General features: G+C 39.4%; 2 protein-coding genes across 2 annotated transcripts; both read right to left on the reverse strand.

Moving 5' to 3' along the window:
* Window positions 1–517: 517 nt before the first annotated feature.
* On the reverse strand, window positions 518–5,402 carry LOC116258891 (protein-tyrosine-phosphatase MKP1). The gene is made up of 3 exons (XM_031636335.2): window positions 5,245–5,402; window positions 2,326–4,900; window positions 518–1,230 (listed from the first exon to the last, which is right to left on the reverse strand). The coding sequence occupies exons 2-3, from the start codon at window positions 4,744–4,746 to the stop codon at window positions 1,147–1,149; spliced, it is 2,505 nt and encodes an 834-aa protein (XP_031492195.1). The 5' UTR covers window positions 4,747–4,900; window positions 5,245–5,402; the 3' UTR covers window positions 518–1,146.
* A 2,474-nt stretch (window positions 5,403–7,876) lies between these two features.
* LOC116258719 (beta-hexosaminidase 1) lies at window positions 7,877–14,977 on the reverse strand. The gene is made up of 15 exons (XM_031636052.2): window positions 14,501–14,977; window positions 13,877–13,960; window positions 13,484–13,519; window positions 13,202–13,313; window positions 13,032–13,102; window positions 12,639–12,769; window positions 11,949–11,965; window positions 11,406–11,454; window positions 11,198–11,298; window positions 9,883–9,942; window positions 9,457–9,490; window positions 8,888–8,986; window positions 8,687–8,746; window positions 8,330–8,580; window positions 7,877–8,189 (listed from the first exon to the last, which is right to left on the reverse strand). The coding sequence occupies exons 1-15, from the start codon at window positions 14,885–14,887 to the stop codon at window positions 8,020–8,022; spliced, it is 1,662 nt and encodes a 553-aa protein (XP_031491912.1). The 5' UTR covers window positions 14,888–14,977; the 3' UTR covers window positions 7,877–8,019.
* Between the last annotated feature and the right edge of the window lie 1,571 nt (window positions 14,978–16,548).

Raw genomic sequence — 16,548 nt, forward strand, 5'->3', positions numbered from 1 at the left:
AAAAAGGTAAAATCTCTAGTCTACTCAAATTCATTGGTAACAATAAGCATAAAGCTCTTTTCCTTAGCCAAAAAGAATTAAATTGAGGCAAAGAAAATAATTGAAATTGATAGAAAATTATAATTGTACCATTGATTATCATCCACAAAAAGCTACTTCGGTTGCAAATAGAGATCCAGCATTTTTGCCCATCTGCTAAGATCTACCGCTTCTTTCCCTATATGATAATCAATAAGCCAATCATAAAATTACACCAAATCTGGCAGTCTTCTCTGCCTCAATTTTATTTATTTTTTGTTAAAGAAATATTTTAAAATCTCATGACCTATAGCAAATTTCATCTTATAAGTACATCCACATTTTAAAAGCAAACATAATAGCTGCTAAACTCCTGACATCTATGCTACTCGAATCCCGGCTACCTAACAATCACTGGCCAAAACAGATGGGATAAGATATGGTCATGGTCTATCCTCGAACCGTTGTATGATATGCGTATCAATGAGCAGGAAGGATCTTTATGAAGAGCTACGATTAACTTTTTTTTTTTATTTAATGTACAAAACTGGAGAACCCAACATTATACAGCAATGCGCGGAGAACTCCAGCTCAACCCCATGAGGCCGTCAATGAATTAAAGCAGCTGCAATGGTGGGCTTGGAGAAAGGATTGCATGAACCAGCTTGACGGACCAAATCGTGCAAATCCAGCTTCAGTAGGTCGCTTCCGACTATGAGACAATCAGATTTCTGGAATCACCAAGGTGAAACTCCATGCCCTCGGAAGATCAACTTTGCCTAAGAGAGAAAAAGGACAAACACAGAGACGAGCCTCGCTGTCAAACTCCTGGGATAGCAGTTCGTACTTTCCACCAGCTGCAACAGTAGTCATCCGCAAATTTGAGCAGTTGGGAGGTTTCCTGCATCAAGAAACTGCATTCTGGCGCATGAACAGCGAAACCTGTCACCTTTCATCATCTTCGAGCCGCTAGAATAAGCAATGAAAGCTGAAGATCAAAAATCCCTTGAAAGAATCAAGGATGATGCCAAATACCGCCGACTTTATTAGGAAAGTTGGCCAATATCACATATTGGGGCAACCTACTGTGTGTGATGCTAAGACGAAGAACATAGTGAATATTTGCACTTAGTTGGTCCTCTGAATCTCCTTGTCCACCAAGGAATTCAACCAATGACAAAAACCTTCAGGCCGGTCTTCCTCCTTGACCACCTGCCCAAAATCACATGCAGAAAGCTGTCAAAAGAACGATACCTTTTATATGATGTCACATGAAAAACAACAAACAGATTAACTCCGGTTGGTAGATAACCGTCGCAGACAAAAAAAAAATTATACAAGACAAAGAACCTACATCGGGCGGACACCCCACTAGCATATCCACTAATTCTCACCTACCTACGGTATTTAGCACAATTTCGGTTCTCATAGACCACAAGAAATCACATTTCACGCAATGTGGCCGGGAATTTTTTGTTTTGAAGGCGTGCAGCTACTTGGCTCCATCATAAGGGAGCCGAGGGCATATCATCACGCGATATCAGCAGAAGCTTTCAGTACTCTAACATTTTGTGCACTTAAAAAGTAAAATATTCAGAAAAAATATTCATAATAATGCAAAAAAAATTGATACCATTGGGCAGTCTATCATCGCATTTCAAGAATTCCTCTGCAGAACTTCACTTCGCTCTACCGACAAACTTTGTCATATTTCTGCTTAGTGTGTGATGAATAAGCAAATAATTAGGCTCCAGCTCCAACTTTTTGTATGCCATGTTACTTTACTTAGAAGAAATAAGATCTGTTTGGCTTATTCTCTATCAGCCACGAACATAAAGTGAACTGAAATCCATTGACCTGAACTATGTCGCTATCTACATTAAGTTCTTGAGCCTACAGAACCAATGCATGCATTTGGAATTCAATTGCACCAACAATCCAATTATTAGAGATTTCCCTTAAAAGGATTACTGATGAGACGGATAAAATTCAATTGCACCAGACACCCATATAGTAAAGCTTTCCCTTAATAAGGATTACCAACGGGACAGATAACAGATTGCACACGAAGTCATTCAAGCAAATGGAAAAAACAGTATGCCATACAGTTGTATTTCCAGACACTTGGTCCCCATGTTCCTCTTTTATTAACAACAGATGAGACATGAGAGGGGACAAGCGATGACATTCACGAAGAGCAACAAAATTGCAGGTTGCCAAATACAAAAATAATAATAATAATCATGATGATGATGATGATATGACGGATCAGTATTATAGAGAAAGAGGGCAGAAAGATGTGTATACCTGCACAAGGAGATCAGTCGGCAACCCCATTTTTGTCAAGAACTCCGTACCAACTTGATTCCAATCAATCATCTCAGGTTCCTGTTTTCTACTGCCACCATTTAACCACTTACAATCTATCTCCCACTGACTGCCTACCCACAAGTTCAGGGCCTTGACTTTCTGCCTATCTAAAGAAACCGAGATTGGTATTAGGATCATTAGTACTCCTTTGTAATTAGCCGCATCCAAACCAAGTGGATTAATCTGCTTTAAATTTGGCCACTGGTACACAATAGGATGCACCAGACCTGGAGCTTGAGGAAACGCAATGTCTAATGCGACAATATCAGAGGATTCTTTATCAGAACAGTCACTTCTGGTCACAGAACCAGTCTTCGGACATAACGCAGCTGATGCTACTTCCCCTAAACTTACGTGCCTTTGATATTTTACACTTGTTTCTCTGTCTTCGTTTGAATCGTACTGTTTGGAATCTGAAGGTTGCTCCCCATTATGCTTATCCATTTCCATCATGCCAATTGACGCACTTGTACAGGCAGAAGAACAAGCATTACCCAGCACCGTGAATTCCTTCCTGAACATCGGTAATGTAAGTGAACGCGACATATTTCCTCTACGCTGTGCAAGAGAAGGGAAAGATCCTTTGGAAGGTGAACTTGATACTGTGTTGGGCCAAATCAACGATGCAGGGGATGCAACCGACGAATTGGCTGAGATTGAAGGTGAGAAGGGAGACTCAGAACTATTCAGATTTTCATTTACACTTGAAGCAAGAGAAACAGAGAAAAGATTAAGAGGTGGTGGCTTCAATGCTGAAGTTGACAACGACGACGACGATGATGATGACGACGTCGATGATAACTTTTCGGACCACGGAAATCTACTTGTATCTATTGATGTACCAACATTGCTCAGTGAGACCGTAACAGATGGCATCACTCTAGAACATGAAACCCACTCTTTTACATCACCAGAGACAAACTTCCGCCTGAGTATGCTCCAACCATTTTCTCTGGCTGGAAGATGAGTTTCAAGTCCTATGCCAGATGACAATGAAAATGGAGGCACAACGCCTCCTGTAAGAGCTCTTTGAAAAATCTCAAAATCTAAGTTGTATGAATCAACTTTCTTCAAACCTACTGAAACGTCAGTCGCCATTTCTATATGGTGCTTCCTAACCTCCATCACGGTGCCAGAGTTTTCACCACAAAGAACACTTTTTGAGAAGGCATCCCAAAATTCAGTAGGTTCATCACCTTCTTCAATTGCGATGACAGGACCCTGTGCCCGCTCATAACGAACAACCTGAAATGCAGCTGCTTTGGCATCTCTCGCCATGACCGCCTCACATTTTCTTCCGATCCAGACATAAATTGCAGAAGGTATGTTCACAATAAAAGCACCTCTAGAATCTAAAGCAGTCACAGAAGGTTCGCTCAACAACTTTGGGACGAGATGTAAAGGGTCATATGGTGAATGTGGTGCCATCCTATACATTCTCACCATTGAACTTGGGCTTAGAGGAACAGCGTGAACTCTCTTCTGGCACTGCAGCAATTGGCAAGCAAAGCCCATATTAGGGTTCGTGATTCCTCTAGCAGCCTTCACATACTGAAATGCATCATCGAAACTCTGACCCTCCCTCCACATAAGGTAAGCAATTACCAACGACGTAGAACGTGAAACTCCTTGACAACAATGAACAAGAACTCGCCCACCTTGCTCCCTCACATCTTCAAAGTAGTCAAAGACATCATAGAGTATACTTGTGATATCTTCAGATGGGCTGTCATGCAACCAGAGTGTCTTATATACAAGGTCACTCTTGAAATACTCGGGGCAAACGAATCCAACACAATTGAGGACATGGGTGATACCATGTTGCCTTAGAATTTCCCGATTCTTCGCCACCGCATCCCCGCCAAGGTAGATATGATCTGCAACCTTCGAGCATTCTTTGTCAAAGTAAGCAATTCTCTCCTTCCTGATATGTGATCCAGATGAGACCAAATTTTCCTCAAAGGAACCCAAATCAAGCGTCAATCCTTCACTGGGCTTACCAAATTCTTTCCTAGCGCCTGGAGTGGGAGGCTGAAGCCAATCCCCTGTATCATCTGAACCTGCTTTAGGCCAATCGTCCAAGTTACGCCGATTGATTGCTAGCGGCTGAAGAGGCGGCAAACACGAACGAGCCTTCAAATTCTGCTGCGATCGAGGGGTAAGGGGTGCAGGGAATCCCCGAAAAGGGTTAATCGACCTCTCCGGATCGAAAGCATTAGTGATCGGATTTCCATTGTTGCAGGGGAGTGGAGGCGTCGACCGCTCCGACCAAGAGGCCGACCGCCAGAATGGCTTCTGGCCACCGGAAACCTGACACTGTCTCCGTGAACCGCTCGAATCGGTCCCATCTCCCACCATTTCAATCACTGGTAACACCAATCAAGCTATAAAGAGAAAGACAAATTCCAAATGCTAACGGCAATTCCACTTTTCACGAACAATCCACCGTGCCCGAAACCCTTGTCGCCACTCAAGCAGCGCACCAACTCATCCATCAAAAACAACCAAATCCCTAGAAAAGCAAAAGAATAAGAACGGATTAAAGGGCATCCGTGAACAAACCAACGTCAAAGACTCAAAATCCACGAACAGAAACAGTCGTTCGCGCAATTAAAGACAATATAAACTAGCGAAAACCACAAAAAATACATGCCCACCACCAAAACCGACGAGAAAATCACTAAGAAACAACCAAAATCCATTTTTTTCAAAAACAGCATCGAGCTGCTACAGCCAAAACAGAGAAACAGCAACGGAGTACAGACCGAAAAGCGACGTCATAACAAGAAAAAAAACCAACTAAAAACGTGGAAAAGCGAAAATTTCACGCAAGAATCTGAGAATCGAAAGGCTGACCAGGCGATCTGACGACGATAATGCAAAGAGAGTGTGCGTGTGAGAGGGAGAGAGAGGGACGAACTCTAGAGAAGTTCAAAACCCTAGAAGTACTGAAATGAAAGGCCCTTCGATTCACCGTGGGCAAGTGAAGTGGTTGGGCGCTGCAATCGGCACCACGGGTTCAGTTCAAACTTCAGCAGCATACCCTCCGTTCCTGATCCGAACCACTTCATAGATTTGGTACCTATGTAAAGTATCCGATCCAGACAGATGATCGGATCTAATGGGGCGCTCACCACACTTTTATCAGAATAGAATGTGAGCGTTACCGAAATAGAAACTGGACATGTCAAATTTAACAAATATGGATCTTCCACATAAATCGAATCAGATCAGGAAAGCAAAAAATACATTCAGTTCCTGCATATAAATGTCCATAAATTGAAGTTAACAAGACCAACCAACCCAAGTAATTTCAACGGGTTCATTATTAAGGGCTCAGTGCACTGCCAGATCCAGATCTCCACCATGAGACCCGAAAATGTCAACCGAATCCTTCTTCAAAAAACAACCCACATCGAACCCATTTGCATTTTAAGATCATTCTATAATACCACAGAACTTGGCTTTAATATTACTTGGACCCAAACAAATCCAATGTCACTACTCTTGACTTTGGCATTGATTCTCGAGTGGACCAAAACTTTTGGTTCTTCTTTATTAACCGGACGCAAGATCCAAGGTGCGGAACTCAGACCCTTTTGGATCTATCACATAACTTGAAACGTGGATCTAAAATCCACTGTTTGTTTAAACTGTGGATCTCATACCAAATCACTTCAACTGCAATTTAAACGTCTTTATGTGAACCACTGTGCATCAAGTGAGCAGATGTGTTAAACAGAAACAAAATAAATAAATACAGTACTTATATTATATTATCATATCCAAAACGTGGCCTTCACATGCTCCCTTATTATCATACGCTTTCTATAAAAGAAATCAGAAAGAGTTTTCTTTTTTTAAGACGAACATTGATCCCCTAAAAAGCCACATCACTTTCGTAAGTTTTAAAAATGAAGTGTCGATGAAGGAAAAGTTCGATTCAGAGACGCATGGTTTGACCGACGAATGGAAGATTGTTTTTCTTGACTCGATTCAGGAAACTATCCATCAATCGCTTTCTTAATTACTGGTTTTTGAAACATCTCCAACGAACGAGCAGATTTGAATGCTCTTCGTTGAGAAATCAAAGTTGGAGGGTTTCAAATTTCAAATTTTCAGAAGCCGATTGGGGATTAGATCCCCGAGCAGATCTTTGAATATTCTTCTTTGAAAACGAAGGCCAGTTGGGGAACTCACTTGGGGGATCGGAATCTGGATTTGATTTGAAAGGAAGAAGGACTCCAAGTTGGTCAACAAGATTGAGCTGCTCGAGGATCTGTAGACCTGAAAAAGCGGAGAATAGGCTTTCAAAGTGAAGAAGGTGCTGTTAATAAATAAGAAAGGCAGCATTTAATTATGCTTACGGTAAGACCCTTTTAGTTTTAGTTGGGGATTTTTGTACACACAAAAATGTAGATGTGCACGTGAACCCAACTAAGATCCTACCAACTAGAACACCACCTTCAATGTAAAAGTAGCATACTTTTCATGGTTCTAAAATTTTGATTTGAATGTAGATGACGAAAAATTTGCGACTTTTCCTGCTGAGGGATAGGCCCTCTCTCCCTTTTATTAGCAAAAAATGGGATATTTTTATTCGAATATGACTTTTATGTTCATAATATTACTCTCATCCAAATACAACTTATAAATTCAAATATAGAAATTTGAACAACGGGATGAGATTTTTTTGTTGTGTTTTCTGAAAGCTCATTAGTTTGTGGGCAGTTTATTGGGACAGTATCCTACGCCCATCCTCATAGATGACTTCATTGATGATATTTCCATTATAAGATGAATTCACCTTGTTTGCAAGTTCAAAGTAGCTCATAATAGTCATGCACTTGAGTCGGTTCAGGAAGAATGCTTGCACGCCATTTTATTGGATTATTCTTTTCTTAAAGGTATTTGTTCTAGTTTCTAATTGCCAAATTCAACTTCAAAGACCAATTTGACTAGGCAAGATAAGTTTGTGAATTGCAAAAAAAAAAAACCTAAGGATTTGTCGATTGCTTGCAAGCAAGTGATGAAACTAGTAAAAAATATATATAATGATTAAAAAGAATAGGGCAGGCCATTTCTTCCCAAAATTCTTTAAATAATTTTTTTTTTTTTTTTTTAAACGAGCTAAGTTCAGCTAGCTCCAGCTTTACTCAATAAAAGAAACGAATTTCGCTTATAACTTGAAAAACTTCTCCAGCCTAAATGAAACGAGCTCGCCTGGTTCAAGCGTGCCTCATCAGAAAATTTCGAACTATTCTCATTTGATAAATTAGTCCGAGATTGAGTCAAGCTTAGACGAGCAAATCTCGAGTTGCTCGGCTCATTGTGCACCTCCACTTAGGGCCTTCATTCTTCCCAAACTTTTTGCCTTTACAACATAAAGTGGGTGAGCACTAGAAAATACGTGAATGATATAGGACAAGGTGATGTGAAATGGAATGCGACATGAAGCAGTAAACATCCAAAGACAACGCAGGAGACAGGTTTAGAAAGCTTTCTGCTTATTGCACCAATTCAGATTGTAATTTACACGCCATTAAAACACTAAATAAACAATAATGATGGCAAAGAGCCACGTGGCACAATATGGATGCACGATACATAAGAAAAAATAAGATCCTAAGATTATTGCTCATAGCAAGAACCTGGACCGGTAGGCGGCATCCTGCCATGGTCATTTGTGACTGGAGCTGCTGCAACTCCCCGCTGGTTGAGCAAGCATCTGAAGTACTCTAGCCTTGGCAACACAGTTGCATTATCAGCAGAAGTAGATTCCCGGGTGCTCCATAACCGCTCTGTTGAAAAGTTCAAAAGTCATCAAATCCTAGTGCATCATAGATGAGAGAAAATAGGGATCGGACATACTTTATGTACACACACTCTCTCTCTCTGTCTCTCTCTCACAGACACACACACACACACAAAAACACCTCACCTGCAGCAGCTGCAGCGCGAGGCCATATTGTTTGCTGAATATCTGAGGCATCCACTGTTTCACCCCACATACAAATTTCCCCTCCAAGAACAAGCTTTTGCTGGGAAGCATGTTTTATTCCTTCAAGAGGTTCATTGTAGTAAAACTTCTCCCAAGGAACGTCCAGATGATCCAGATACCAAACCCCTTGATTGCTTACAATGCACTTGAAACCTTTGGCCACTGCTAAGGGGCAAACCCCTGGGCCCAACCTATCATACACATCAGCCAGAAACAGAAGATTCAGAACATAGCAGGAATAAGCTGAAACTGAAATCTAAAATGAGTTGAAACGCATTATGGTGGAAGAAAACGCACCAATTGTGCACCACAGTATTCGGACTTAGTTTTTCTTTAAATGTGTTAAAAGTTTCCTCCCTACGAAAGAAAGAAATTGCAAAACCACATTATTTGAGCTGTCAGATTACATATCCAGACATAAATCAGCAGTTAGGCTTTAGAGCAATGACCAGGTACTGGCAGAATTGTGAAACAAAAAAAATATCTATACAAACATACCAATTTACAGGATTCCAACCATGGGAAGTTGCTATCTTCTGAGCCTTCAACACAAAATACTGATATGCATCTTTTCCAGTCATATTATGCTCTTCAAGCCTGCACATAGCCCAAAGAAGGACACGCAAGAAGCATGATGATTCAACATTGCACCACTGGCAGATAAATCTGACAGACAGACACACACACACACACACACATAACCAGCCAACTTGACATTCTGGATTGGCTTGACTATAGGGATAAAGAAAACACAACATGAAAGACAAATAACCACAAGACAACCAGTGGACATAATAGAAACAAATCATGTGGCATATACACAGATGGACCATATTGATGGTTACAAAAGAATGCTTAAGCATCAGGATTCTTAAGCCTTAGCAATTTAAACTAGTCAATCTGTCATTTTATATCTTGATTTTTTATTGCGAAAGGCAAACTTAGGCAACCTAAAGCCCTTCATGGTTCGCCATGGCACCATTTTAACTGCTACATGTAACGTTTCTACATAAACCTCAGATAAGGCATAGTTTCTTTCAGGGCACTGAAAAGTAAATGTAGCATACCATTGGTTCACATGAGCTGTCGACTTCCAACAATCTGCCAAAAATGGTCAGGAATGAGAACCGGCTCACTAAAAAGAGGACAATGATATCAAGAAACCAATGCAGTCCCATCATATTAAAAAATTAACAAAATCATAAACAGAATTTGCACTGAGGACACAGCATGGTGCTTCTTGAAACTATGACCAACATGAATGCCAGCCGTAAAAGCAAATTGAACTACCAAACCGTGACCGTATCACCCAACCCAACGACTTATGCACTTCCCTAGATATTTTATATCTGCAGGGAAAGCAATGGATGACAGAACTAATGCACATGTTTAATTCATAGGCAACAACTATTCTTTTGAAAAATGAAAACTTACAGTTAGCACCATAGGAGGTGCATGGAAAGGAAAGCAGTTCCACCAATTTGTACATATACCTGTATTGACCTCATCACCACCCAAATGAAATAGCTCAAATGGAAAAATTTTCCTCATATCTGAAGAAAAAAAAAAAACAACTTTCTCAGGGGCAACATCTTAAGGCCAAAACATAACCACAAAAAAGGCAAGATGATGAAAAGATTAATACATGATACATGGATATGATGTAGCAATATTAAGTACATTCTCTACTGCTTAGCTTTTCTTACTGAAAGCAGCCACCAATGAGCTCAAACTTCAAATATCAAAAGAAAAGGCTGCCACAAAAATTATGTAGGAAATGTAATGTTCAGTTACTAGATCAATGCTGGTTGTAAGTTGTAACATAGAAGTAAACCTAGTGGATAAGTAATCCTATATCAATTAGAATACAGGAGAGTTTCATAAGCAGTTTCAACCATTTTTGAAGTTCATTGCTATAAGTCGAGAGAATTGGACATGGACTAATAAAAGTGTCCTGGTAACTTGTGACTTTAAAATTCTGATTGAGTGAATTTGAGACTAACATAAAAATATGATATTTTTCAGTGTCATATGTAAGACATCTATAGAGAGAAAAAAAAAAAAGAAAAATGGAGAGGGAACGCCTCAAATATGCCAGAAGAGAGTGATAAAAGAACCTGCTTGAATACAAATGTAACACATACCAAGAATAATTTAAAGTCAGAAAAACTCTAAAATCTAAATTAACTGCAGCTTGTCCACACTTGAGAAGCACATCAAGCTTCAAAAGCCAGACAAAGTGCATCTATATTTCACTTACATCTGCTTCCATGTGCATTAGCTTGGCCATCTAAATACTGTGAAGTGTGAATACTCACAATATGTACGAAAAACAAACACAAACAGATTACATGCTCCGAGGATGCTTTTCCAGAATGTAATCAAAGTGTTGAGAGTAACCCTTCAATAATTCAGAAAATAAATAGAAAATGAGAGCACTCATACAGTACAGTAAGTAGCTATGGATAATTTTCTGCATTTCATGCATCGCTACTTTCATCTGAATAGCATGTGATACATTATTGATAGGGATTGCATAAGATGGATCAGCCCAACAATCCTGAACATTTCTAGAGAAGGACTTGCTAAATATCTTACAGATTAAGCAACTGTTTCATTGGCCACAGATCCACCAGCTTGGTAACAACCGTGATCTCATGAAGGAAGCAAGGAGACATGAGAATGTAAGGAGAGCTTTATCCAATTAAGTGAGACATGCATGTGTTTGCTTAATCTATAGCAGGACATTTTTTGCAGCTCAGAAAATGCACGTAGGGAGAAATAATTGACTAGTAAGCGATCTTTTACCTGACAATATTCCAGAAATAACATCAAATGTGAAATTTTTGCTGACATCAAGTGGCTCCTTGCAAGTTTTTGAAGGCCAAAGTTTTGGATAACCAACTCCCCTTCAAAACAATAGCACTTAGTACCTTAGATATGAGAGAGAGAGAGAGAGAGAAAGAGAGAAAGTGACATATATATATATATAAAGAGAGAGAGAAAGAGATTGTACCATGATTCTGCATGGCCAGGTACATCTACTTCTGCCATGACATTGATACCTGCAAAATAATATGTGAAGAAATCATAGAATATTATGGTCAACAAATGCCTCAAAACCTATAACAAAAATATAATGGAGAATGATGATACTCAGTGATGCACATCAGGCTGAGTATTTACATAAGGTGGCCTCTTCTTGGGCTGGCAGAGAAGCATGAAGCCCATCCAAAAGCTTCGGCTAACACATGCCAAATGATAAAATGGGCCAGATTGAGTTAGGAATCCTATATCATTGGGGCCTGCCCAGCCCAACTCCTCCAAAACTGAGGTTTAAAAGCCTGACCAACAAATACAAACGTAGCACAAAATTTGCTCGGACTTTGACCAACTCCAACTGACAAGAGCCGTAAGGCATGGTTGAGCCTATCAGGCTGAGTGTGTAACAAGCAACATCATTGAACTACTAAATATATTCAGCATGATATATATTGTGGATAAAGTAAACAGCTGGAATCAAATAGATGAACCGCCAATATTTACAAACTGATCTTACCTCTGCTTCTAGCAAACCTTTGATATCCAGTAGTACATGGAAGAAGAAAACACACATAATTAGATGTCCGTGAATGATCAAATGCAAAACAGAAGGTAAAAGCAGTTCTATTATTAACAATATGGAAAGGCATACAGAAGAACATATCAGTAGATCTCATTTAGCAAATATAGGGAATCCCCATGTCATGATATTTTCACATTTAGATCTACAAAAGCTAAATCATGATGCTTTTCCAGATTTGATTCCATTAGCAACATCTTACAGAGTCTACAAGATCAAGAACTTGTGCTAAGTCAGGGGTGTGTGCACAAAGGTCAAAAGATAATGACATTTCGAGTTTTTGGTCTAAATCCTACAAAATATCAGCATGTAGTATGTGGTTTTCCTTTTCACAAATTCCTATTGGATCATTCAATGACTTGAGCTGCACTGTAGTGACATGCACAAAAAGTCAATGGAAAACCAGTACCACAATGAACAACCACCAGACCATGTTGCTAAAAGTGGAGAACACGTTAGCTTATTAAAAACAAGAAAGCCATTAATATCATAACTAAGTTTTAAGAAAAAACAACAAAAATGTAACAGGGATTATGTACCAAAAAGAAAGGTTCATTTGGTATTGAAAAACCATATTTAAAATTCCATTCCAAGCAGCAATAATCAGTTTACAGATTGGAGACCTACTCCACAATTTCAGATGCATCATCAGTCGTATAGCGCTCCCACTTTGTGTATGCTCCATTCCATAATTTAGGAAATGAAGGGACCTCCAAAGGAAATGACTGTTCATCTATGATATGCCAATGGAGAATATTCTGGCAAAAATTTTCGAAAACAAATTGATCACACAAAGGTATTAAAAGAAAAACATGATAAATACAGTAACACACCTACAAGAATAACATACTATGCTAATTAAAAAATAAAGAAGGGGACGAGCAATGCGGAATAAAAGTATGAAAGTTGAAAAAAAAAAAAAAAAGCTTCTAAGATCAGAAGACATCACACATATCCAAGCCAATGGTAAAGGGAATAATGGGTGGATAATTGTCCTCGGAGGCAGAATTTATAACTTACAAGTTTAGCATATGACATAGACTCGATTACCCCTTTGATTACTGTCATTGGCAAAAAGTGCCGTGATGTATCTGCATATGTAACCCAAAAAACTCGAGTTAAAAAAACATTCTTTCAGGATTTTATTTTCTGTAAATAAAAGACAAATACAAGAGGAGCGTGTATCTCACCAAGAAGAAGTCCACGATATGGAAACCTAGGCTCATCCTGAATATGCCATGGTGCTTTGTATATTTCCACATCTTTCGTCAAGAAATTAAAAGTACACAATTGACTAAAGGTCTGCAAATCAGAATTCATATAGTCAGTTACCTGATACAGTGACAATAAGCCAGCATCACAAGAGAGAAAGCGAATATCATAATGCCAGGTGCGTGCACGTGCGGTTGTTCATTCCGCACATATTCATACCCATGAACATTAACAGAACAATTACAGTGTTTAGTTCATACCTCTAGCCCGCGTAAAGCCCCATAGACAGTATTTGCCTGAAACGAAATAAATAATCAAACGTTGGTATCGCAAAACGGCAAACTGGTGTAGTTTTATTGAACATAAAATGGTCAACTCATGTTCATTAATGAGAATAAGAAAACCTGATGTCTGATAAAGAACATCTAGAAGCTTTGGGCAAATCTACGTCATGCTTGGTTGGGAAAAAAATTTGATATACATGATACATCTATAGACTTTGTCTTCCTCAGTAGCACATCACATCCATAGTCCATAGAATCAGACAGCGCCCAAAATACTCAGTCCTCCCATTTTGTCAAACATGTATTCCATATAACAATGTGCATTAATTTGATGAACAAAAAATGCAAATATGTCAGTGAGGACCCTACCTCAAGAGTAGCTCCTTGCAGAATGGATTGTCCATCTCCTTTCGACACGTAAAGTGCATAGCTCTCGTCAGTGCCAAGTTTTAGCTGAAAACAAGTTCAACGACGCAGACCCTTATGCTTAACATAATGAATGTGGTGATTGCAGGTTGAGGAACACAAATTTAAGAACAGATAAGGTTTTGAAGTATTTCATGGAAGAACTTGTTATGCCCTAGTCTTCTAATTCAATGAAAGTTTCAAATAGGTAAGAAAATGCCAACGAAAATTCCTCTCGAAAAAATGATCCTTAATCCAAGCGAAGTTTCAAATAGATAAGAAAATACATAACGAAAATTCCTCTCGAAAGCTTGACTTTTAATACAAATTCGTTCTATTCATTGTAACTCCTACAATTCGGGAAAGAGTCAACGTAGTTCGACCTAAATTTTTAAAAGGTAGCTACAAAAAATTCAAACTTGCGTGTTGTATCCACTTGTGAAGAACGAAAGCAAATATGGAAACAAAAATTGAAATTTCCACAAAATCCAAAAAAAAAAAATTGCTCTAAATTAAACAGCTTTCCACTCAGACGCGGCCAAAAATCCACAATGCACCTCAGCCCCGGAACTAAAACCAGTCCCTTACGTTCTGATCTCCGGAATTCACGACTACCGTCAGCTTCGAGACGTCGTAACGGAACTTCCTCGCCGATCTCGGGCCCGAGTACTTTCCGTGGTGCTTGAACACGTAAGACTTGTACCTGCGGAACGCGGACTCGATCAAGGACGAGTTCCCGCCCCCTCCGCTAGCTTCGAGGGAGAGGCCCGGGTCAACGGTGAGCGTCTCGTTACCGTACAGGAATTCCTTGGGGATCGGCCACAGGAAGACGCCTGACTTATCGGCGTGACCCGATGAGCTTCCACCGCCAGAATGAGCGGCTGCCTTAAAGGTCGGGATCCTCCCGTCCGTAAGGGCGAGCGTGAGGAAGGCGGTGACCAAAAACATCTGGAGAAAGGCCACGAGAAATGCCATCGGCAATCTTCCGATGAATCACCCGACCGGAAACTTTGGAGGAGTGGACGGGAGACTTGCCGGGCTCTGTAATACGCTCTCTGCCCAAAGCTCCTCTCAATTACCCCTACTATATCGAATATTTACGTTACGCCCATGATTTGATACCTTTCTCGAGGCGAGCGGTTGTCGTTTTTCTCACTAATTATGCGTGGATAAACGCCACGTCTCATGTGGGTTCAGTCAGGGGCATGCGCGGGTAATTTATCGGTTCACGGGGACCTTTTTTGGCTTCTCCCGTCAATGGGTCGGATAGTTGGACTAATTAAGGTCACTTACAGTCCAAGTAAGAGATAAATGCGGCTTTGTATTTTAGTTACCGCGGTAAGATTCCATCTACATTTCGTCGGCAGTTGGTTTTCTTGAATAGTTAGGTTCTGTTCGGACTATTAAAAGATAACAAGAAACTTTTATTACGCCGTTATATGATTTTCAAAATTTGTGAAGTGGGCCAATTTAAAATTAAAATAATAAATTGCCAATTTTAATTTTTCAAAAACTAAAAGGGACCCATCCCTAGTGCGGTTTATATAAGTTTTTTATCAAAAAAAATAGCACATATAGTGTCGTTATGGCATTTAATTTTTTCAAGTGTCATTGTGGATGCAATTTTACTTGAGTGTATTTAAAAACAAATCATTCTTTGAGCTTGAAGGGCAGCCAACTACATTTAAAACCATGCTAACTAAAGATAGGCAACGGACCGAGTACCCAATATATACTTGGTCTATAATGGGATGAGCTTAAGCTGGTTATTTGACATTTGGGTCGATCCAATAAAAACAGATAGAGCTAGCTCGAGTTGGGTATTGGAGACTCGGCTCGACCAACCTTTATGGGTCTTGTAGTTGCGCAACTTTAATGTTAGGAGAAGTTCATCCCTTGTGCCATTTCCGTGAAAGCTGCTCAAATCAGGTTTAGTTTTCAAACTTCTTAGAAAGATTTGTCCTTTTTTCTTTTCTAACTTCATTTTCTTCCGGGATCCAATCATAGGTGAAGACAAATGAGAAAGATTTGTCCTTTTCTAACAAATCAAATGTTTTTCACTAAGATCTCAAATAGTTGTCCAGAATTCAAGAATCGCTTCTCTTTCAGAGAAATAAGATCAAACAACTTTCAACTATGGATACATAAAAAAAAACTCCAGATATCTTTATCTTTGAACTACGTCTCAATTGCAGCAACTATTGTTATGTGGATAAAAAAATATTTTAAGAATATAACTGTTTTGTTGTTCTTGGATCTTTGATAGATGAGGTATAATGGTAGTCAGATCAGTCCAAATTTCCATGTTTCCTTTAAGATTAATTTTTCTTTTGAGCTTTCTCTAATTATTGCGTCGTATCCTTCTTCTTCCTTTAATTTCCTTTCTTTTATCTTACTGTCCCAGCTTTCTTTCTGATAAACTTTTGGGAAATTCCGGACCGATGCTCTAAATTTTACTCGTAATCCATCATGTTTTGTATCTTTCCTAATAAAGACCCATATTCTTCATCGAAAATGTCAAATAAGGACCTGAGGTACTTTTCTAATGAGAAAAACATTAGATAAAACTATGAGAACGTAATTTATTGCATGAGGATAATGCCGAAACAAAAGTTGTAGCTACGGTTTTCCAGTTA

This window comes from Nymphaea colorata, chromosome 8 (genome assembly GCF_008831285.2).
Source record: "Nymphaea colorata isolate Beijing-Zhang1983 chromosome 8, ASM883128v2, whole genome shotgun sequence".
NCBI classification, from domain to species: Eukaryota; Viridiplantae; Streptophyta; class Magnoliopsida; order Nymphaeales; family Nymphaeaceae; genus Nymphaea; species Nymphaea colorata.